General features: G+C 38.9%; 1 protein-coding gene across 5 annotated transcripts in view; it reads left to right on the forward strand.

The window, feature by feature from the left end:
• Positions 1-22704, forward strand: part of CDH12 (cadherin 12) — a 394341-nt gene that overhangs the window by 330592 nt on the left and 41045 nt on the right. For all 5 annotated transcript variants that reach the window (XR_008234241.1, XM_052781074.1, XM_052781082.1 and 2 more), the window contains 2 exons: positions 12585-12772; positions 21865-22118. Coding sequence is in view for 4 of the 5 variants with exons in the window: in XM_052781074.1 (XP_052637034.1) it covers positions 12585-12772; positions 21865-22118 (442 nt within the window). In the remaining variant the exon portion in view is untranslated. The remainder of the gene's footprint in view (positions 1-12584; positions 12773-21864; positions 22119-22704) is intronic.

Below are 22704 nucleotides of genomic sequence, written 5' to 3' on the forward strand. Positions count from 1 at the left end.
AAGTGGTTGATTCATATTTTGTAAGGTTATTGTGCTTCAGTTTTCCTGTCTCTTTCTTTTGTTCACTGATGACAGAGTGACTGTGAAAGCAATTTAGAGAAATAAACCCTTATATGCTGAGCAATTAAATCACATGAGAATCATTTTAGTCAAAGGAATAGTATGTCTTTTTACTTTAATATGACATAAATATACTTTTAGAGGATAAGGCCCTGATATAGAAGAAATACAATTGGATTTTAAAATCTATACAGTTTTTATTCTGATATTAACAAATAAAAGACCATTCTCAAGTCTCTTATGAAGTCAGCAATAAGTTGGGTTTATTTTTAAGGTGACACTCCCTGAATTTACTTTTTTTATTCAAAAGAACTATTCGGCTAAGGCTATGTTTTATCATTGCATTTCCAACTCACAGGAGAAGTCAATATTGTAGGGCAATAACTGAAAACTGTTTTTAAAAGAAGAAAAATGAATTAAGGTTTGGACCCAGTAGTTGAATTTGGTCTACTTGTGCATGTCTTGGCCTTAAGAAAAGCAGCGCTCTGATGGTCAGAAACCATTATCTCAGGGCTGTTTTGCAACCACATTTAAAATGTTCAGACGGCTGTGGAGCAATGCCTAGACATCACGAGGGCCAGTTTTTTGCTGTCATTGGTCTTTCCAGAAGCATCCCAGTGAAATCCATCAAGTTAGTTTGCATAAAAGAGCATGGCAAATTTCCAGAAATGCTAACATGCTTGGAAACAGAAATGCAACTATTCATCTTTCTGGTAATGATACCTTGAATAAGGCAAGGTTGAAGGATCATTCCTAGGACCTTGAACATCATCTGCCTGTCCATACTGCAGAATTTTGCAGCTAATTGGATTTGGATTTCAAGAGTGGCCAATACAATGCATTTCGCAGAATGTATTAAATCCTCCACTGGAGACAGCAGAGGAAACAACAATCTCAAACAGAAAAGTCAACAAAACAGACAATTCAGAAACTGGAAAAAAATATCTTTCTTTGATGCAATTTCAGGAGTTTCAGTGCAAGTAAAAAAGACCTTTATAAAAGAGCTAGCTTTTTTTCCTCGTAGTTATATAACTTTTGCATGCTGCTTGAATGATCTATTATCTGGATGATCTATTATATAAATCTATTTCCTATTTCACAATTATGGTATTAGGAATAGAGTTTGTATATTATTACCCTTTAGATAGCATCTATTTTCAGTGATTATTTACTGGTTCATAGCATATTTTAATAGGTTTACTTTCAAGGACTAAAATCTGCAGAAATATTTTGAAAGAAAAAGACAACCAAAGGCTGAAGTTGGAATAGCCTGCCTATATATTCTTATGCATATACACTCTGTGCATTGAAAGCTCTTATCATGGTTATTTATTGATATATTCTGGGAAGCTTAGTACACCCCAGAAATTGCACACACACTATTTAGTATAGGTTTTACTATATAAAGGCAGGTCAATATTTTTCATTCAATAAACTAAATGTGGCTGATTCCGTTCATGTGGCTTTGAACCAGTCTTGGTCAGATTTCATTGCAAAATGGGGTTCAGATGCAGAGTGCAAGTAAAAGGTCTTCTGGTCCACATGAGATAGAAAGAAAAATCTTTTAACCCACTGCTTTGGATGAGTGGCCTATGAAAGAGAAGTTCCTCAGATAATGGTATCTGCTTTTAAAGATTTCAGAAGACTACAACACAGATCACACCCAGTAGTAAATTAGACATTTACAGGAAAGGACTGTGTGATTAAGAAATTATTCTGTTCACTAACCTAAAAAATTAAAATAATGAAAGCAGAGGTTTTGATTTAAAAAAAAAAAAAAAAAAAAAAGAGGAAGATTGATTCCCTCCCTACTTGGACAACTTGCTAGAAAACTTACTTGGAATTAAGGTTCAGAGCTCCGATCTGCCTAATTAAGTATTTTAACAAGTCTGCCCAACTTTCTGGGAAGTTATTCTAGCCACTGCAATTTAGGTGGGGAAGTATGGCTTCTCTTGGTACTCCTGTTAAAAGTTGTTGTGCTTTGTATACAGCACTTGTATCTTCATTGGCTCTCGGAATGAAAATGAGTCTTTCTGTCATTGATTAAACAATTTGCCTGGCAGACAAGATGCCCTAATTCAGTTCCAGCAACTAATTACTTATTTTATACCAAATGGGAGATACTTACACAAGACAGGTGGACAGATTCATTGCAGACTAGCCTGCAGGCAGTGATTAGGTGGGAGACCGAGTCAGACCTTGCTTTGAATCAGAAAGGGAGGGAAGGTTGAATCCTGGTCTACTCCGTCTTTGTTAATTTTCTAACCACTAAGACATAAAGGGAAAAAAGCACCAGCTTGGTTTGGTAAACCAAGCTTAAATCTTTTAATGTCAGAAAATCTTAAGTAAGTCTAATTTCCATTTACCTGTGAGTTTTGGGTAAACTAAAACTGTATTTTTGAGTTGAACATATTTTTTAACCAACCATTTCAAGGAGTGACAGAACACAGGAATGCAACAACTCCAGAAATGGGCCCATGCAATTGTAAACCAATCATGAAACCAGCAGCCATGCAGAGGTCATTATAATTTTAGATTGTAATACCAGTGAGTCACTTAACTACAGCTTTAACACCAGCAAAACAATAGTCAAATCAGTATGTGAATAACTGCTAGCAGACCAGTATTTGCACAGTGCTCTTACAGGAATCAGAGGAGGGCTTAGGGTAACTGCTCTTTAATCCAGGTTCCTTCCAAGTCTCACACCTCTGTACTATCTGCATCTCTGTCTCCCCCTCCTCTGGCCTTCTCTTTCCTCCTCACCCTGTCTATCCATACATTCAACATGCAGTCTTTGTCTCCCTTCTCCTGAAAGAGACACAAATTTGTCCTTGATCTCATTTTCATCTTGTAACTAGAGTGTGGCCATTTCTTCCTGCTCCTCCCCAATGATTTTTTTCTCCCCAGTAATACCACTGCTAAAATAATTTATCCTTTGTTTGTTCACTTCCATCTCTGAGTCTCTCCACATTTTGCTCTAGTGAGCTCGTGAGTCTTCACCACCCCAGATAAGCTCTTTACAGCTCCGTCTTGCTTGGTTTGCCCACTACACTGTCACACAGCTCAGTGACGCTTGCCTGCTGTTTCTATTTGACCCACCCGCCTTAGCTACGCGTTTGACAGCTAGTCATAAAAAAGCTTCTGTACTTCTTATTTTTTTCTACACCACCACTTAATCAATGCGGTTATAGACATTTTTACATAGACTAAACAAAGGTATACAACAACTCATTTTATTTTGCTTTGAAGGCTTAAATAAGGACATGAGAGTGTCGGAGAAAGTTCCTGGACATTTAAATCATCCATACTCTTAGGCTTAGCACACTCACTGGGCACAGTTTTGACCAACACCAAGTCAAGCTTTCTCAGGCAAATTCAGGCATTTAGGGAAATTAGTACAGATCAGGACCTATTCTCTGCAGTCACTTTCCCTGAAGCTGACCTATTTTGGTGTGAGTAAAAGAATTTAATAACATGGAAATAGGCCATTCTATACTGGCTAGCTTCTGGGCTGCAGAGTACAGCTGGTACATTAAATTTCTTTGCACAGTTGTAGCTTTTTTGAGCCTATGCTTTGCAATCCAGGCCGTGCAGCCCACCTTGGGTCTTAAGTAGGCTTCTGTTACTATTTGTCTGTGTGCAACGTAAAGGAGTTAACATAAAATTCAACATCTATACAGACTTCTATTTACACTTATGCCAACTTTCTTTTACTTTTTTCTTATTCTTTTCCACATCAGAATTCTTCAGGCACTTTCAGTAAGAGCTGATTTACCCCCCAGAGTGGATGTAGTCTTAGTAAAATCATCCTAGAAACTTCTTTCTTTTTGGTAGCTGTCACTGTTGCATGATCTTGATCATAAAGCTTCTTAAGAGCGAAACATTTGATTCAGGCTGAACAATGACACAAAACCCAACTAAAGCATAAAATTTTGAAAAAAAACCCTGAGAAATAAACTGGAGGGAGAAATACTCCATTGCCATAGATTCTCAAAACACTAAATGTTTAGTAAATTTTACGTCTGCTACACTTATATTGGTTTTTAACTTTCTCAAGATTGCATAGCTAGCAAAGGCCATTCTTAGAGGACTGTTTGGAGTACTGAGTGAATGAAACAAAAACTTCTTAAAGGTCTAAACTGAGAGAGACTGAACCCTCAGCTGCAAAGCAGAGCATGAAAAAAATATAGTTATTCTATAACCAATGAAAAATATGGGTAATTTGTCACTAGGTAAAATGTAATGCTCTGATTGCACAGTAAACAATAGTCCAAGAAATACAAGTGAGCACAATAGTGGTTAGAAGTTAAATATTATCTATTGGTCATAAAATTCTGTTGTTAGTCTACACTTATCCAATTCATTTTCCCCCTGTCATCAGGTTTAAGTGGTAATTGATCATTAACAGCAAGATTTATAGGTCAATTATTTTTAAACACATCATTATCATCATAGTAGATTATTATCATTAATAATTGTATTTTACATCTGCTACCTTCTGTATAGAAGGTGTAAACAAATACGGTTCATAGAAATTCAACAACCTTTGGCAGGAATCATGACATTCATTACACCCCAATGTGTTTTCTGTGGGGAGTGGTGAAGAAATTATTCATTCAAAACACAGAGAGTATTTAGATTGGATGCATGAAATTATCTACGGTAACCTTGGGATGGCTTGAAAGCATCATGCATCTCCACCTACTCTCTGATACTGAAGAGTAGCTGGGGCTACAGATTTAACAGCGTGGGGTTGCCTTGCAATGCCTTGACAACTGGTTGCAAAGTTACTCAGAGGGTACAGTGTCACTTGCTGTGTGACTATCATTTCTGGCAGCATCTGCCTTTTTTTCCCCAAGTAAGAAATCAACACAGCCTTTCTGCTTCTGACCGTGGTGGGCTTGCTTTCTGAAAATTTAGAGGCTACAGTGCAACGTGCAGTGAAACAGACCATATGTAATTATCTAATTATAATCACAATAGTTTAGGCTCATGATTTTCAGAAATACCTAACAACGACAGTTATAGTCAGATTTTTCAGGAGTGCTCCACTCCTTGTAAAAGCATTAAATGGGATGCCCATAAAATGCTTGCAACAATCCCAACGGTTCCTACTGACAGCAATAGGAGCTGGAGATACCAAGCAGTTTTGAAAGTCTCTTCTCTGAGTCCAAAATACATGTTTGGTTGAATTTTTGCGTAAAGAATGCTATGAAAATAAAAAGAAAATAACAGAAATAATCTAGAGGAACTCTTTGAGGTTTTCTCTCGAATTAGTGACAATTATTTTTTTCTCAGTGGCTTCCACAGCAAATTTGTTGATCTTATAAATGTGATCGCCAATGCTCTCGAGAGAAGGATCTATAATTAAGCACTTACTATCCACAGATTTCATTGCAGAAGTAGCAGTACTTATATAGAGATCTCACCTTTAAACACTTAAATTGGAAGAAGTAAACATCACTTCTGATAAGTTGATCATACTTGCTGTAAAGTATGAGAGACTACAAATGTGAGGCCAATTGCCATCCTTTTGCATCATTATTTTTTGGTCTATATCACACACTAAATCGCAAGTATTTCAAGGAAACTGCACACAGTAAACCAAAACTTAAAACAAAGAACAGTAAACTATTATGCACTTGTACTTGATGTTATCACATTTTTATCTTTAAAAATAATAATCTTCTGCTTCTGACTGTGCCAACATGGTGAAGAAAAGCAATATATATTTTCGGGAAAGCCATTTACATAAAATGTACCAAATGAACATGTGAAAATCAAAGCTTCACAGGGACTCTTCTGAGTAATACAGGTGTTGAGCATGTTTTGTTTAGGTGATTTTAGACATACAACTTAGGTGTGACTCAGAGGAGTAAAGATAGGGACCTAATTTCCTTAGTCGATGGAGGGAAAAATGATTCTTCCAATACAGATGATTTAGAGCATTTGGCTTAGATCCTAAAGTAAATGGTTTGACCACATTCTTGAGAATGAATGAATTGTAGTGAAATTGTGTTATTATATTTTGTGCCAGAGTAATAAAGAAAATACGAAAAAGCTCCCGCAAGATATTTAAGAAGCAGAGATGTTAAGCAGAGCATTACGAACTCTGTGTCCCATCCTCGGCAATATACTTTTCATCATGTTAACGTTTCACATATATCATGCAATTTAAACTTTATAGAGGGAATAAGTGTATTGATTTATTTTATGGTGATGGTGTGATCACCAGAATATTACCAATAGACCTACCTGATGAATGCCAATTACATGCTGCCTGAGATTCTGAGAAAGCAAAGACATTTTCTCCTGAAAACTATCCTTTTTCTGTCCATAAGGCATGCTACACCTTGATAATTCTTTATAACTACTACATGACTTACATAAAAACTTTCAAGTCAAGCTTTTAGACTATACCCCCAAACAATTATTTTTCTCATTGTATTTTGGACTTTTCTTTACTGACTTTTTTTGTTTGGTAATAATTTCTTAATCAGTAGACTGGATATTAGCAGAACAGTTCTTTATTGGTCATGATACATACTGGAGCTGATCATCTAGAACCGATTTTCCACATAAGCCCTCAGAGATCCAGGAAGCACACTGTCTAACACATGAACGCGTTGACAGAGTCAGACTTTGCACAGATGACCATTTAGGCACCACTTTTCCATATAGCAAGACCAATGGAAGGGGAAGTGATAATGGTGGGATCTTTCCTATACAGTAATAACAGCATGTTTATAGCAGTTTCTCAGGAACTTGATTTGGTCTCCTCAGCTTGTCAGAATTCAACTCCATATCATCTAGGAGAAACCCTTAATTATAAACTTGAGGAAGTTCTAGAAATGAGCATTTTCTGCCCCTCCTAGTAAAACTGTGTCACCATACAAAAGAAAATTTAAGATTCTTCACAGAAGATAAAGTATTATTCTTGCCTAGTATTAGGACACACACATCTGAGTGCCTGTGTCTCCAACAACTGCTTCTAGAATTATTTCTACTTTATGCTGTTAAACAGAACATTCTCTATTGTCCTTGCTACACCCAGCGGTCTTTGGAGACAGAAGCTGTGGGTCTGCATATCTTCAGCCGAGAAAATGAACTGGCATTTCCCATTTCCTGAACCCTTGCCACAACAAGGGGGATATTTTGCTCTGTGGAATTAGTCTCTGACATGCAATGGGGAGGGTTTTTTTTAGAAAGCTTTCTGACAACAGCTTATCAGAGGAAAAACTGCAAATGGTTAAACTGAAATTTTTCAGTATCCAAAAATTATACCAGATATGATGAACATTTTTGCCCCTTTAGGGAAGGAAGAAAGGGACGGCCTCAAAAACTCAGTCTGCTAGCTCACCTGAGGGGCTGTTAGAGTCCTGGCCCAGCAGCAGCCAGCTCTGGGGAAGCTCCACCATGTGGATTACCCTAAACTTGGGCAGGATCAAACTCCAAAGGGGTTTTGCTTCTGCTCATTTTCCCTTGGGGAACTGGGGACCCTTGGACATCCAGGATCTCTGCAGTCTGGGGAGATGTAGCTCTTGCTACGTGTGAACTTTGGGATCCACAGCAGAGAACCAGGAATTTTTAAGAATGGCTATGTTGTATCTAATGAGGCCATAAACCCTAACTCAGAACAGTGGGTTTGAGGGTGGAAGAAGCCTCGCCATAACTGAAATTTTACCAGCCGAGGCCAGGTCGTGCATGACCTGCATCAGGGCACACGGTGACAAAGCCTGGCCGTTCTCTTCCCTCTGCAAGGTCCCAGCCTCCCGCAGGGCACAGACCCGCAGCCAGGAGAGGCACGAGTCTATCTCGCTGCTGGGCTACATCACATCTTCCCAGTTTTAGGAGCATGTGTATCAGATGCTGCTAATTACTAGGCTGATTAGCTGTAGCTGGTGTAGCAGGTTTAGTGTCCGGAGTAGCTGCTTCTATTTACAGTGTCCTTTCTTTTGCCTATTACACTATTGTTAAAACACCAGCAGGTAAATATGAATGGTTGTCTTTTTGGATTCTTCCTAAACAGACAGAAATCAGTGCCCTTACAACCTGGCCAGGATAAAAACTGAAACGCCTTGGTAATTTAAGCTAACAAGAATATTACAATATACGTAATCTGATTCTTTTTTTCCTGAGAAAACATTAAAGATTTAGGTCAAAGAGAAAGAAAGTATTTTATTTCAGTGTTGTTGCCTATAAGATTCATGCTATCGTGATTAACTGCAGTGCAATACTTTGGCAGCTGCCAAAGAGAACTGAAAAAAATATAGACAAAGAAAAAGCAGGAGAGGATAATCTGGCATACACACAGTACATGTATGGTGACAGATAAGAAAAAAGCTCAGATACCATTTACAGCTGTTTGGTTGAAGGTCATTATGCATTTAGCTTAAGTCCTTAGATGCTAACCTGGGTTATTGCTCAATGGTTGCTTTGCTGATGAGATGTAATGATGGTTTTCATTTCTTATTCTCATCAGAATTGAAAACCTTTTTGGTAAATGGTGGTGTACCTGTAAACTGCAGGTGTGGAGAAACAAAACAAAACAAAAAACCTCCTTTGTAAGTAAAAATCAAACCCCAGAACAGCTTTTGAGCCTTAAAAACTAAACCTAATCATGTCAAAAGAACTGTAAATGTGTGCTGAATTTCAGTCAATATGACTGATTACCTGTCACTTACTCAGCTCTGATTTCTCCCCGCTATGTGCTTTGGAACCATCTTTGTTTTAGAAACTGGGAGGCAGCGTGTATGAGGTGTTAGCTCACCTCCACCTTGGTTTCCTGAATGCTTTTGGGGCTGAGTAATACGCCTTATCAGTCGTTTCAGCCTAAAAGCTTCAACAGCATCATCACTCATTCATTTTTATCATCCTCATTGATGCTGCTCAACCTGAAACTCTGAGGAAGTTTTGCACCTTGAGACTACCCCGGCTTTATAAGGGAATGCCTGAATGCTTATGCTAAGCTACATAATCACTGGGCTTTCTCTAGTTTTGGATTCTGGCTTGAATTTTAAGGGTCATTTAAGTGTGAAGTGTTTCATAAGTTAAGCATGTCAACAGGCACATGACTTTTGGCCTTAAAAATAACATTTAGTTTTTTTTCTTAAAATGCCATTTACAACAGAGTGAAAAATCTTGACCAGGCAATATGCATTCCTACTAACTTTCCTATATGTGAAAATATTCCGACTTGCCTGCAATACACAGCAAAAAGGTAACTAGTGGCAGAGTCCGGTTTCGTAGCACAGTCTGTGGGAAGTAAGGGCTTGCTCCTTTGGTACATCCCATATCACTCATCCTTTACAAAAGCCAGCAGCAAACTCAGAAAACACATTTTAAAGAGATTTATGCAAGTAGAAGAGATTTTTGTAGGCAGAGAAGTCACAGGAGACAATCTACAAAATTTGACAGAGCTGTTTGAGCAGTGTAACCAGCTGCTGCACAAGTTTGCCTGAGCTGCTTGTTCCATCATTCCTAGAAGCTGCAGAGAACAAGGTTTTCAGGACCTTTGGGAGTAAAAGGCTGTTACTCAGGCCTGTTTCAATATACCTCTATAGCAAATGGAGGTAGTAGTGTATACAGGCGAAATGGACAATAAAAACTGAATAATGCTAAACTGTCACAGCAAGTCCACAGCAAGAAGTAATGTCTTCTAGAAACAGAAAAATAAATTCTACAAAACTCTTTCTGTTCAATTTCATGTGCAGCATGTATTGATCATTTCAAATGTCCTCTGTACAAAGGCTATTTTCGGGGGGGGGGGGGGAGAAAAAAGGTGGTCTTCATGCTATACATACATTATATTCTCTTGAAGTTTTTCCCTGAGCTGGCAACAATATACATTATTTGTTTTCATTTATTTTATTCTGCAAGTATGTTGTCACAGTAGCACCATTAACAGCTTCCATATGCTGTGAAGATAATATTACAGGAGGACGATGGCAGTGTAATTACATACTACATCTTCAGACATCTGACTCTGGCAGAGTTGAAGATTACTTCAGAGTTTCAAATTAATCTGAATGACCCCTTCTTTATTGCTGTTGAATTTCTGGAAGTGATGAAATGCCAAGTCATTGGAAATAACTGATAAAAGCCTAAACAATCTGAAATGAGTAATGTAGTGTTTCTCTGACTTCATCTAAGTCCCATACGCTTTACAGCCAGGTACGATATTTTATAGAGAAATGTTTGTTTTAATGAATCTGAGTGCTCTTCAGTTCACTAAGAATAGATCAACTAAGCAAAGAAGGAAAAATCCATTATCATATGCTCTTACATTTTACGTTCACCAAAATTGTGGCTGTAAAGAGCTAACTCTGCAGCAATGATTTCTGTCTTCCAGTGTAAGTGTCTGTAAAAGACCTGGGGATCAGGGCTAGACCTATGTTGTGGAAAAGTAATACAAGATTCAAGTGTAGGCAAAGCCCTTTTGGATCCCTTTTCTTCCACCTCTTCTGCATAACTTGTGTAGCAGAGACCCAGTAATACACGTATTTGTAAGTGACATTAGATAATAGGAAGATTTGTGATTGTCTCATGCATACCATGTTAAAGTTTTATTCTTTACTCGGAGTTCTTGAAGTACAACTAAGAAATAACTGAGGCTAGTCTTGTCCTGATAATATTTTGTGTCATAGTGCTCCTTTCCAGCTGCTAAGAAGAAGAAAAAAAGTAAGCCCTTCTTTAGTACATTCCCTTGGAAAAAGAAGAAGGAAAGATCCCTTTAGTATGTTCCCTTGCAAAAAATAGCAAAATGATAATTACACAACCTTTAGTAGCTCAGTCAATGAGTACTACAAAGCTACATACGGTAATGTCCAAATGTGGATGCTGACACAAGCAGACTTTACTTACAGGGATTTTTCTCAACCAACCAAAGCAAGTTTTGCCTTCAGGTATACTTTGCATACTGATGGGCAGAGGGAGGAGGCAGACAAAACACATTTTTTCAGAGGCAATCAGACAATTATATAGGTACTATAGCCCAAACTACTAGCTCACAGAAGAGTAGGTTTATTCCTAATCCAGGAGCGTTAACGTCATTTTTTTCCTCACCTGGAAATACTGTAAAGCTGAAAAAGCTGACACAGCATGCATTGTAAGGAGATAACGACAGGGAACAGCGTCTGCTGTTTAATTCAGTGCCTGGATGCGAGTGTCATCTATCCTGCTGTTACATGATATACAACTTCTCAGAGCCTTATTTTGTGAAGTGTGACTGAACCACTACCGGGCGGAAATCTCTGAGACATCCCCCTAATATGCCTCTCACTAGTCACAGTGCCTGTCCTGCTGTACTATTGAAAATGAGGTGTAAATTTCCTCCTGCATGTTCACATGTAGAGGAACGGAGAAGGCCATGGCCGACGTTCTCCTGTGCCAAAGGGGCTGCTCTGCGAGAGCTGCTGGAGGTTGACCCAGGGAAACGAAATGATGGGGCGAGAAAATGCTAGCTCTGTTGAGAATCAAAACATCCCGGGCCCACCGAAATCAGCTCCAAAAGCTGCTGGCCGGTTTGGACCGCCAAGGCTGCTGCGAGCGGTCCTTGCCCGCTGGAAATACTGGTCGCGGTGGTGTTCTCTGGCAGCCGTGCGAAGTAACGACCCCAGGCAGAGGTGCAGCCCACCAGGAAAGGCAGGAGCTTCAGCAGCAGTCTGGTTAACCCAGGGCATGGTCTTATAACTAAGGGCTGCTGCTACTGATGGCGTTAAAGTCAAGGCTGGCTCAAAGTACTTTGGACCTTTTCTTTTAGCTAGTTTAGCTATTATATCAAGCATTTTCTCAACGCAGCTGTTTCCCTGAATGAAACCATTTTGTCCTCACACATTGGTGGCAATGCTTGTTTTAAAAGTGTGTCATTTTCTTGTGGGTTTTTCTTTTTTAACTTTTATTACCACTAGTAGTAAAGAAACTGAAAATATGAGTGTGCAGAGCTAAAAATTTATATTTAGCACTGACATTTTAGTAAGAGCACCCTCTGGTGGCTAATGTATAAACAATACTCTATATCTTCCACCCCGCAAGGAGCTGTACATGTAATTATAATACTGAATATTACAGAAATGGGTGGAAATCCTTTTTCTGCTGAATTTTTCCTTTCAACTACTGTGAAATGCATAGAAATATATTCTCAAACAAGATAAAAATTCAGATACTAAAAACTGTTAAACATTGAAGGCGGAAAATGCTTACAAACATGTACTGTCTACAAGTAGAATTTAATTCAAAAGAGTCAACAATATGGGTAAAATTAAAATTAAAGACAGAAGTATAGATAGATATCTCAAGAGATAGAGGTGCTAAGGTCCTTACAGTTGCACTGGACCAAATCTGCAAAGTAGGGGAAATCAGTGGGTAAAACATGCATATCTTTTTCCAATCCTTTGTTGTTTTGATCTCATTCTAACTGAATGATTTAAGGCTGTTTGTTTTGCACAGGCACCATGGTTTTAATCAGACATACTATGTTAATTAGCAAGAAATCCCCAAAATGACTGCCTACCACTTTGTCACAGGTATCTTCCATTTAAAAGTACCCGAGTCCTCTCACGTTGGTTCTGCTATTGGAAGGATCAGAGCTGTGGACCCTGATTTTGGAAAAAATGCAGAAATCGAGTACAATATAGTTCCAGGAGATGGAGGAAACTTGTTTGACATCACAACAGATGAGAACACCCAGGAAGGAGTCATCAAACTGAAAAAGGTATGTGGCACCTACGGGGTGTATGTACCTATGGCTCAAGTGAGAAACTAGGTAAGAGAATTTAATGTTGTGCAATTATACCTCATAAGTAACACACGGTAGTTTATGTCTTTATTAGAATCTGTGGTTGTGATCTTAGTCTTAAAAGAAATTGGAGTTTAGTGTTTCACTTCATATATAATCAAGTATGACTTTTCATAAATAATGTCAGTTTTAATGGCAGGGAAGTAATTCTTATCTCTGTCTAAAAAGTATAATTTCTCTTTTATGGGAAGTTTTCCACCTAAAACCGTGTGAAAAATTCTCCAGTTCAGAGCATGGAATGAAAGAGCTATATTTTATGTCTGAGATAATATATTTCATTTTCACTTACGAGCATTTTATTTTGAAAATTTTAATTTTATGCTTGTTATTTTAATAATGAAGCTGTTGTACAGTACTATGGTGAACTCAGTTTTTACTCAGGGTAGAGGAGTCCCAAATGGTTGCAAATCAACATGTCCTACTTCCAGTCTCCTAATAGTGTCCCACATAGCTGGTTATCAGATATTCATGCAAGGCAGAAAACTGCATCTTAGTTGTTGATGTTGCTTTAGTGTACTAGAATAAGTTCAAGATTACTGAATTTATGAATTTCGACGATGGAAAGGGTAAGTATTATTTGGAATTTAGTGATTAAATCACTCAGTAGGAGAGATCCAAAATAGGGACTGTCACATTTTAACTAATGGTTGTCTTCTGAGCCCAGACATGTACATGTACACCAGTGATCAACTTGTTAGTAGAAAGAAATCTGAACCACCAGCTGATTTTGAAAGGCCAGGTTATGTTTTATAGACAGCTCATGCTTGTAGGTGTAATTTTTGTAAAATAAACACATCTATGAGCTGAACACTTCACAAGGGTCTGGGAAGGAAAGAGTTCTGCACATGTGTATTAAGACAAGCTTTAGGAAAAGAGAAGCTTTAGTTCTGATAAAATTGAGAATTTAGGTACTTGAATTTCCCCCGGCTCTGACCATGGATCTGTATTTGCATTATACTCATTCAAACAACGAAATTCCTGGCTTCAGCCTCTTGACCCATGAAATAGTAAATTATCCATGGATGCATTAAAGGACCAGATGATGTCAAGTCGCTTACTCTTCTGCTAGGTTTAGCGACATAAAATGGAAGCTACGATACCCACAGGAAGCAATTGGTCAATGAGACACAAACTCTTTGCACTCTTCACAGCCCCCTTCTTTTCTGACTGAAAGTTTGAATGTACCGCTTCCTCCTTCTGTGAATTTGTAAACTTTGTTTCATTTTTAAAAATCGTCCTGCTCACCTTTTCCCCTCTCTGCAGATGACTCAGAAATAGCTCCAACTGGGACTGGCAGGCTGAGCAGCTGCATGCCCCTCATGGCAATGAGTGGGAGCCCTTGAAAAATGAATGTTTGAGCATCAAGAGTAGGTTTTTGATAGGATTCAGTTCTCCCTGGATTAGTCCTAAGCCTCAGCTGTGCTGCTTGTTTTTATACACGGCAATGGAATTTTTCCATACTTATGGTTAAGTAGGTATATATTAGACTGTATAGACAAAACAGTCAAATTGGCAATGCAGATGTAAACAGCATGCACATAATATTTGTTGCTGATGAAGAGCATTCACATGTGAAGTTGCCTGATGTACTTATCTTAGGACCAGCACAGACAAAATGCCTGGCCACTTTTTAGACTGCTATATGGGGCATTATATAATATCTAATTGAACCGCTAATTTTTTTTTTTTTAAAAAGACACAACTAATTCTATATTCAGATACTTTAGAGTTGGTCATTGTATTTCGCTGCATTTATTAGTCTTTTCAGTAACAAGATATGGCATATCTGAACGTTTAGGGCACTTCACAACAGCAGAGCATCGGTTGATGTTGCCTAATGTAAATGATAGATCTCTGTCACTGAACAGGAAGGGAAAAAATTTCTCAGGGAAAAGGTCCCATTCACTAAGCTTTAAATGATCCAAGTGTTTTAAGACATTGTGGAATCATCCAAAATCCATCCACTTAAGTTCCTTGCTGGATCCCAGGTTAAACAAGAGCAATCCAGATTCTTAAAGATACTGCTAACTCAGTTGTCTTGTCATATCCTCTATGCTTGTAATAATATAAATGCTTGTAATAATATAAATGTGTTTTCATGGGTTGCAGTTTTCAGATTTTCAGAAGTGCTGGAAATTCACAATTCTGTGGACACCTATTAAAATGTATGCTACCCGTACTGTGCAAGCCTGCAACAGCACTATTCATTTGCCTGCAGAGAAGCAATTTCACATTGCATGGTGTTCAAAACACTGATTTGACCTTGTGGGATTACACAAATATTTAAGTTAGGTATGCATTTAAGCCTTTCTTTAAATCAAAGCTGGGGAATGAATAGGACCAACACTTTCAATTATGAGTTATAAATAATAAGCAGTCAAAGCCACTAATAAAAAGTGCCATGTACTTTAAAAAGAGGTTTGCCCTTTTTTCTGTATCATAGCATATTGTGATGCTGTAAGTGCTGCAGTAATTCAGTGCTGAGCCATTTCAAAACCATTTATAAAGTTTGCTTCTATTTTTCCTGAACAATTTCTTGCAGCCAGAAACTGTCAGTCACTGCATAGATGCTTTTTTGTTCTGTTGTTATGCAAAAAACCATGGAGACATTTCGTATAAAAATTGAGAAAAATGAAGCCTTCCTGGACTACATTTATTTTTGGTGCAAAATACAATTGATGATAAAAAATTGCACAAGCCAAACTGTTCTTTTCAGCATGCTAAGTGCATTGGTGAAGGCAAAAAGCCATTCTCTGCTTCTCAGACACTAAATGGGCACAAACAGCTACAGCTGGACAAGGTGCACATCTTAAATCATCTGTTTTGGTTGCTAATTTATTTTTGTGCTGTGGTCCAATATAAGCTTGATTGCTACTACTCTTGTGCTATTTACATATATTAAAAATGGAATAGCTTTTCTTATATTCTGCTAAAGAAAAGATCCAAATGCCATTTAGCACCACTGTGTGGTTAGTACTGTAACAGCTTCCTCTCTCAAAAAAAAAGGGAAAATAGTATCAGTAAAAAGAGGGGGAAATGTCTGGCTTTAGGATAGTGCTGCATACAGCTCTCTATAAGAGTAAGAAATATTACTATATTAGGAATAGAATGACCAATTTCTTCCCTTGTCTGGTGCTGTTTAATACAGTGTTTATTGGGTTTTATATTTATATGGTATCTGTCATCCTACCTGAATGCTTCAGCAAACTACAGTGAGTGTCAAGAAGCAGCAGCCTACAAGAAGCAGGGTGACAAGGGACCGTCTCCTTCATGCCGGAGTGTTCCTCAGGTACACTCAGGCCTCAGGTGGGGCAGGGAGTGGGACCCCCAGGTATGGAGGGAAAATGTGTCAATCCCAGGCAAGCTCCTGATTTTATTGAAAGTGATAAGAAATCTTTAATGACCACACCCAACAGAAAAGGAAAACAGAAGGAGCCAAGCTCTACGGAACAGCTGGCACTAAATCTATTAAACTAAGGATGAGTTTATAGGATAAGCCCATTGTGTGCAGAAGCCTCTTAATTGGCTCAGCATGAGCTAATCCAGAAATTGAGCAGGGTTCAGGCACTGAGTCTGGCTCAGACATTGCTTTAGTAATTTGTGCAGAGTGTCATTAAAACCCAGGAAAAAAATGTTTCCAGGCTTCACCTGGTATGATCCTACACTGCTGCACTATACTGGGTGAGCTTCTCCACATGGGTCAGTGGAAGCTCAGGGAACAGCTGCCTCTTATTTTTTGTAAGCCATGTACCACGGCTAACGGATCAGGTGACAAAGCTGCAGCCGTGAAATCACAGCATGTCACGGAGGATGTAGCACGGCATGATGAGAAACAGTACCTTTAGTGATGATAAAATAACAGAAACTGGGGGGATAGCGAACAGCCCCAGTAGCTGTAGGGAGGTATTTGGAGTGTATGCTTCCTTGTAACCTCAGGGGCCACTTTTGAAAAGCCTTTAATTGGAGTCAGCAAGTAGAAGTTTGCCTGCTGACTAAGCTGAGTTCTCTCGCTCATGGGACGGCCCATGTATGTAGTGCTGGGACATTGCTATAATGTAAGAGCGGTCTGATAGCATCTGTACACCACAACAGTGGGCGTAAGGCAGGCTCCTGATGTCCCTCAGCCAGAATTGCATTACGGCTACTACTTGCTCTACTAGCAGGAGTGTACAGACTGCTCACCCCACCCCTTCATCCTCCAGAGGCAGGGAATACCCTCTGCAGGTGCGTGCATAGGCACTGTCTGCCTATAATCCTAACTCACAGGTTTGTGTGAGCGGGAATTGTGGTTTTACGTTTTGAGGAGGAACAGCAGGCGATATTAAGCCTTTCAGTACAGGCAGAAAGTGGTGACCTGGGTGCAGACACAATCATAAATATCATGGCAGCCACAGAGAAGAATGACGGGAAGAGTGAGGAAGCGGAGATCTTCAGTCTCGGCAGTTTGCAGATACAGCTGTTGGGTTTGGTTTTTCCTGGAACAGTGAAAGGTACCTGCAGAAACGGGTAAGATGCTTGAGAGCAGCAAACAGCTGAAGCCCTGACATCGTTCATCAACTTCTCCCCTTCTCCAGATACAGAACACAGATATATTTTGCCCACTTCCCATCACATCTTGAAATACTCACTGCAGATTTGGCCAAATATATAGCCCTTGCTGTAGATTTGCCCTACAGATCTCATTTTTTTACTGTGGATTCTCATCTCTAAGTAATGAATGTTCCTGGTTGATCTGGAGATTGCTTTAATAAATTAACCTGCTCTGTAATACCAATGATTTCCTTATGCTATTTAAAATCCAGTGCAGAAGTGCAGTTACTGAAATGTGTCAACACACAGCAAATAGTCTGATGGCAGTATTTCACAAAATCTCTAGATGCTCAACCCATCTTTAAGGGGAAAGTGTTGCCAGGTTTTGAGATGGGCACATGTGACACAGAGTTGTTCTACAACAGCACAATGCTAGTATGAAAACAAGCCTAAGTTAATATGCACTTCCTCTCAACCCAGAGCTACTGTCCGTAACTATCCATATGTCCTGGGGCTTACAGTCTCACCCCAAAATATGGCTTTTCCATCATTGTAGGTGTGGATCGTGAAAGCCTGTATCACAAACAATACTGTTGTATCTCGTACGGGTGGATAAAAAGCAGAAATTTCTTGAGTTTCCAGTCTTGCCTCTTTGTGAAGCAGAGCAAACTGACAGGATAGTCCTTTTCCCACCCTTGCCGTGCTTCTCATCAGAATTCATTATATCTTTCAGCCCCCTTTTTTTTTCTTTCAGTTCTTTAATTCTCTCTCTCTCTCCATCTATCCATCTATCCATCTAATACATAAGTTTAGATACAGATACATCATATAGTAGCATTTCTTAACTTCTACCTTGAATATGGGAAACACTAATAATTCAAAATATATTTATTTCTAACACAGAGCTGTTTATGTGCTTTCCTAGTCTTACTAAATAGGTCTGTTCACGGTAATTCCAGAGTTGCAAGATAAAGTGATTTGTCAGTATGTGTTATTTGATTTGGGGATTTGTAGAATGCCTTTGCTGCACACAGCTGTGTATATGTTGATAGTGCTTTACTATGCAACTGTATAGAGCAGCTTGTAACTGCAAAATAGGAAAAGGCAGATAAGAACCAGTAGGGGGGCCAAATACATGTATTCCGTCACTGGTACTTAGAATATCAATTAGAAATACTCCTTTAATTGTTGAATAGTTCACAGTTAATAAGACATTGCCTTAATATTAGCAAAAATGCTATTTACTGTGGAAAAACTCGTAACTTTTGTAAAATAAAAGCCTTATTCAAACTTAGCTTTCTGAATATAATTATTTTTATAGAAGGAATAAATATTTCTATTGTTTATTTATAAAAAAAACACCTCTATGAAATCATTTCATTAAAATCTAATTGAAAGATGTTTCAATAATCTTACAGGTTTTTTTCTGTAAGATTCAAACATTCTGCTATGTTTGTACCCTTACTAGCATTCCAGATTTTAAATGAAAATAGGACTGAGCACTGTCAGACATTTATTATGTAACAGTGAAATATGTTTAAAGAAAAAAAAAAGGCAACTAAAATATCATGTGGACCACTCATTTCCTTCAGAGATTTTAGTGGTACCTACTAAAAACAGAAGTACAAAGAAATGCTATTTTAACATCTTTAAAACTAAAAATCCAAAAGATTTTGCCTGAGAGCTAGGCAGACATTTAGTTCTTCTGTTTTCAGGCAGATTCCTGGCATATCAGACAAATGCCAAAGCTTGAGACTGTCACTACCTATCTATATGGCTCAACTGTTCAACACGGGGAAGACCAGAACTGATCAGGAGATTGTAGCATGGACTCCCCATAAACACAATACATTAAAACCATACTCTTTTGCTGCATGATACATGTTGTACAAAATCTTTTCTTTTTGAAATTAAATCCTAGGTTTACCATTTGCAACATTTCCCATCTTTCCACAGACGTTTCAGTTGCAGTTTAGCCTCACTTATTAATTCTGCTATTTTGTGGGAATCTGTCACTGATTTCTTTCTCTGATGATGGCTCAGCACTTTCAGCCTGTCTCTTCTTATTTTGGGTGCCATCTGTGCTTTGCATTGGCCGCATATTATTTAACTATATTTATGATCAGACCCATAGAAGGACAGAAAGAGAGAATGGGTTGCTCTGTGGGTACAGTGGGAAAACATTTTCTTTTCTTGGGGTCAAACTGTCTTTTCAAAAATATACTACAGCGTTGCCCCATAGTGCTGGGGGGAGAGAAGTAATGATGCAACCACTTTATCCACCTTCTGGGTAGCTGTGCAGTTAAATATGCCAGCCTGAGCACACCGATATGCAGAATTGCTTCAAATCTTATTCCTCTCTGTCCATCCCCAAACAAGCACTCTCTTCCCCTTGCATCGTGAAAGGTGTGACTGGGCACTGGCCAAGGACCGTGATCTGGTACTCCTGTCTTGAAGAGTAACTCGGTTAATGACAGCCTGCAAGGACTGCACGAATTATGCCTCTTGCCATCAGTACATCAAACTGCAAATATGCTCATGCATCACAGGAGCCAATCTGAAGAGTTTTAATGAAATTTTGGGGGTATGAAAGATACACACAAGGTGTCAGTTAGAATTACTACTTAAATGAGAGCTTAGATTTCTTGCTTTCTCTGTCTTAATTGTTTATCTCTACCTTAAACCCTCATACTTAAACTTTTTCCACTCCAAACTGGTTCTTTAAACTCCAGCTTTTCTCCCCTTAACATATTTTTTGAAAATATGTTAACAATTTATACAATTAGCTGGAGACGAGTTTGTGGGGTGGTTTGGGGGGGGGGGCGGGCGGATTTTTTTGGTCATGCATAACAGTGGACATGAATAGTATAGAAACTGAAAAGACAGTGTGACAACAATTTGGATAATGAAGCAGCATGTCCGTTTGTAGTGAAGGCAACAGCTTAGGGTTTCACCACTGGGTCACAAGATCTTCCACACTTAATTTTGTTTGTTTCTTCTTAGCCTTAATTTCTTCTTCTTTCTGTGAGTCCAGTCATGAAGCTGCAACTCATACTGGCTGTAACTGGTAATTTTGTCTGTAGGAAGATGATTGCATGTGGCAGTGGATTGGTTAGTAGTACTTGGCTTTCAAGCCTGATTATTTCTATAGCATATAGACTTGGATGGTTAATTTTAAATTCCCAGCTCAGAAAAGACTGACCATCTAGTCTGTTAAAATCATAAAGTCTTTCATAAGGATTTAAAATCATTATGCTAGCTGTTCACCTAATGTAAGTCAAGGTAACTCGATTGATTTTAATGGAGCTACTTCAATTTACACCAGCCAGTCATTTGGCCAATTATGTCCTGTTGTGATAAGGACAGAAAATGGCAGAATTTCAATCTATCCTGGCTGTGACAAATGACTGGAAAGGCTGTGGTAATGATGGCTGGAGAAAAAAAAAAGACAGACATTGAAATATTCTTGCTCATACACTTGTGATCCTGCTGTCTTTTCCAGATAGCACATCCTTTCCCCTTAGAAAATGTCCAACTTGACAATTACAGGCAGAAACCACTAGGTGCCAGTGTTACCCAGACATCAGGAAAAGACTGTCAGTAACGTTAAAAACAACATGAAAGCCAACTCTTTAACTGAAAAGAAAGGTTCTATGTCTTTTCAACTAAATAAGACTGCATTAAGGTTTTTGAGAGGCACTAAATTGTTGCACATTGCCAGAAACCCACACCAAAACAATCTGATTGCAGGATGCATTTCCATCAAAACCCCAGATAGGGACACAAAAACTGCTATGCTGCCTTCAAGGCCTTGTGGATTACACCTAGGATCATAAGGCAGAGTCAAAGTCTACATTTTTCAAAGTACATGCAGCTCAAATATACGCTGTGAATAGCAGTTCACTGCTAAGATAGACATTTTACAGGAAAAACTTTGTTCAAATCAAGTTTGAATTCATATTCCAAGCCATATCTGAAGTTTAGTTTGACCCATTGGTATATATCAGAGTTTTCATCTGGGCTCATCTCCATCCTTGTCATGGCCTTCTGAAAGCTTTCCCTGCTAAAAGAAATGTAAATCTTCTATTTAAGGAGCCAGATCAGCCGGAGACAGCTGATTGCTTGTGCGTGGGGATTGTGAATGCAAATCTCTGGCTAACCTGCACACAGCTCATTTGCAAGAGATGAATCTCACTCATTTAACTTCAGACATCTACAGTGTAACTGTTTACATCCATGCCAGTCATCCAGATTTTTTTGATGTGGAGAAACAGTCATTTCCTGGGTATGATTCATCTGGCCTATTTCAGAAACCACCTTAGCATGAGATCAACTGCAAAACAAGTTTAGATATTAGCTCAGGAGCTGAAGTTTACACTGAAGGTATCTTAAGTTACATCAGATTAATGCTACCAAAGTGATTTTGCAATGTTTAATTTTTAGTCAAATCTGATGTTCTGCTTTTGTTCTTTCTACAGCCATTAGACTTTGAAACAAAAAAGGCATACACCTTTAAAGTCGAGGCCTCCAATCTCCATCTTGACCATCGATTTCACTCGGTGGGTCCATTCAAAGATACTGCCACTGTGAAGATAAATGTGTTGGACATGGACGAACCTCCAGTTTTCAGCAAGCCTGTGTACACCATGGAGGTTTATGAGGATACGCCTGTGGGGACCATTATAGGTGCGGTGACAGCACAAGACCTCGATGCCGGCAGCAGCTCAGTTAGGTAAGAAAGCTTTTCCTCCTTCAGTAACTCTCAGACAGCCCAAAGTGCTGCCGACGGTGAGACTCGGTGCCGAAGAGCTTAGTAAGAAGATATAAAATGTTCCAACTCTGTCACCGTAACAGATAACTGATGCTCTGAAAAATATTGAAAAGACATGCTAGTTTGGGTGGGTTATCTGGAAAAATACATTAAGTGCTGACAGCTGCTTCTCATACAGGTCATATAAGTTACCATGCACTGACATGACTTCAGAGATGGTGTGCTCAGACTAAGAAAGTAAAAACATTGTTTTGCCTGGTGTGTGGGGCTTCCGCAAAAGCGGCTCTGAAGTACAGTAGTGAAAAAGGAGGTTGTACACGTTACATCTGTGTTACTCCTGTGTTATACAGTGAGCACTGCCCCTTTCAGCAAGAACCACTTCCTCTCCACATCTGGCAAAGAACAAATGCTTTGATAAATAATTGATACGTCTGCCTTGGCTAAGGCTGTGGGGACGGGATTGCTGACCAACATGGCTGTGTTCAGCAGACTTCAGCGCAAGTAAAGCCCTGCCAGCAAAACCTCTCATTTACTGGTATAGCTTATT

Source organism: Harpia harpyja, chromosome 1, assembly GCF_026419915.1.
Source record: "Harpia harpyja isolate bHarHar1 chromosome 1, bHarHar1 primary haplotype, whole genome shotgun sequence".
Taxonomy (NCBI): domain Eukaryota; kingdom Metazoa; phylum Chordata; class Aves; order Accipitriformes; family Accipitridae; genus Harpia; species Harpia harpyja.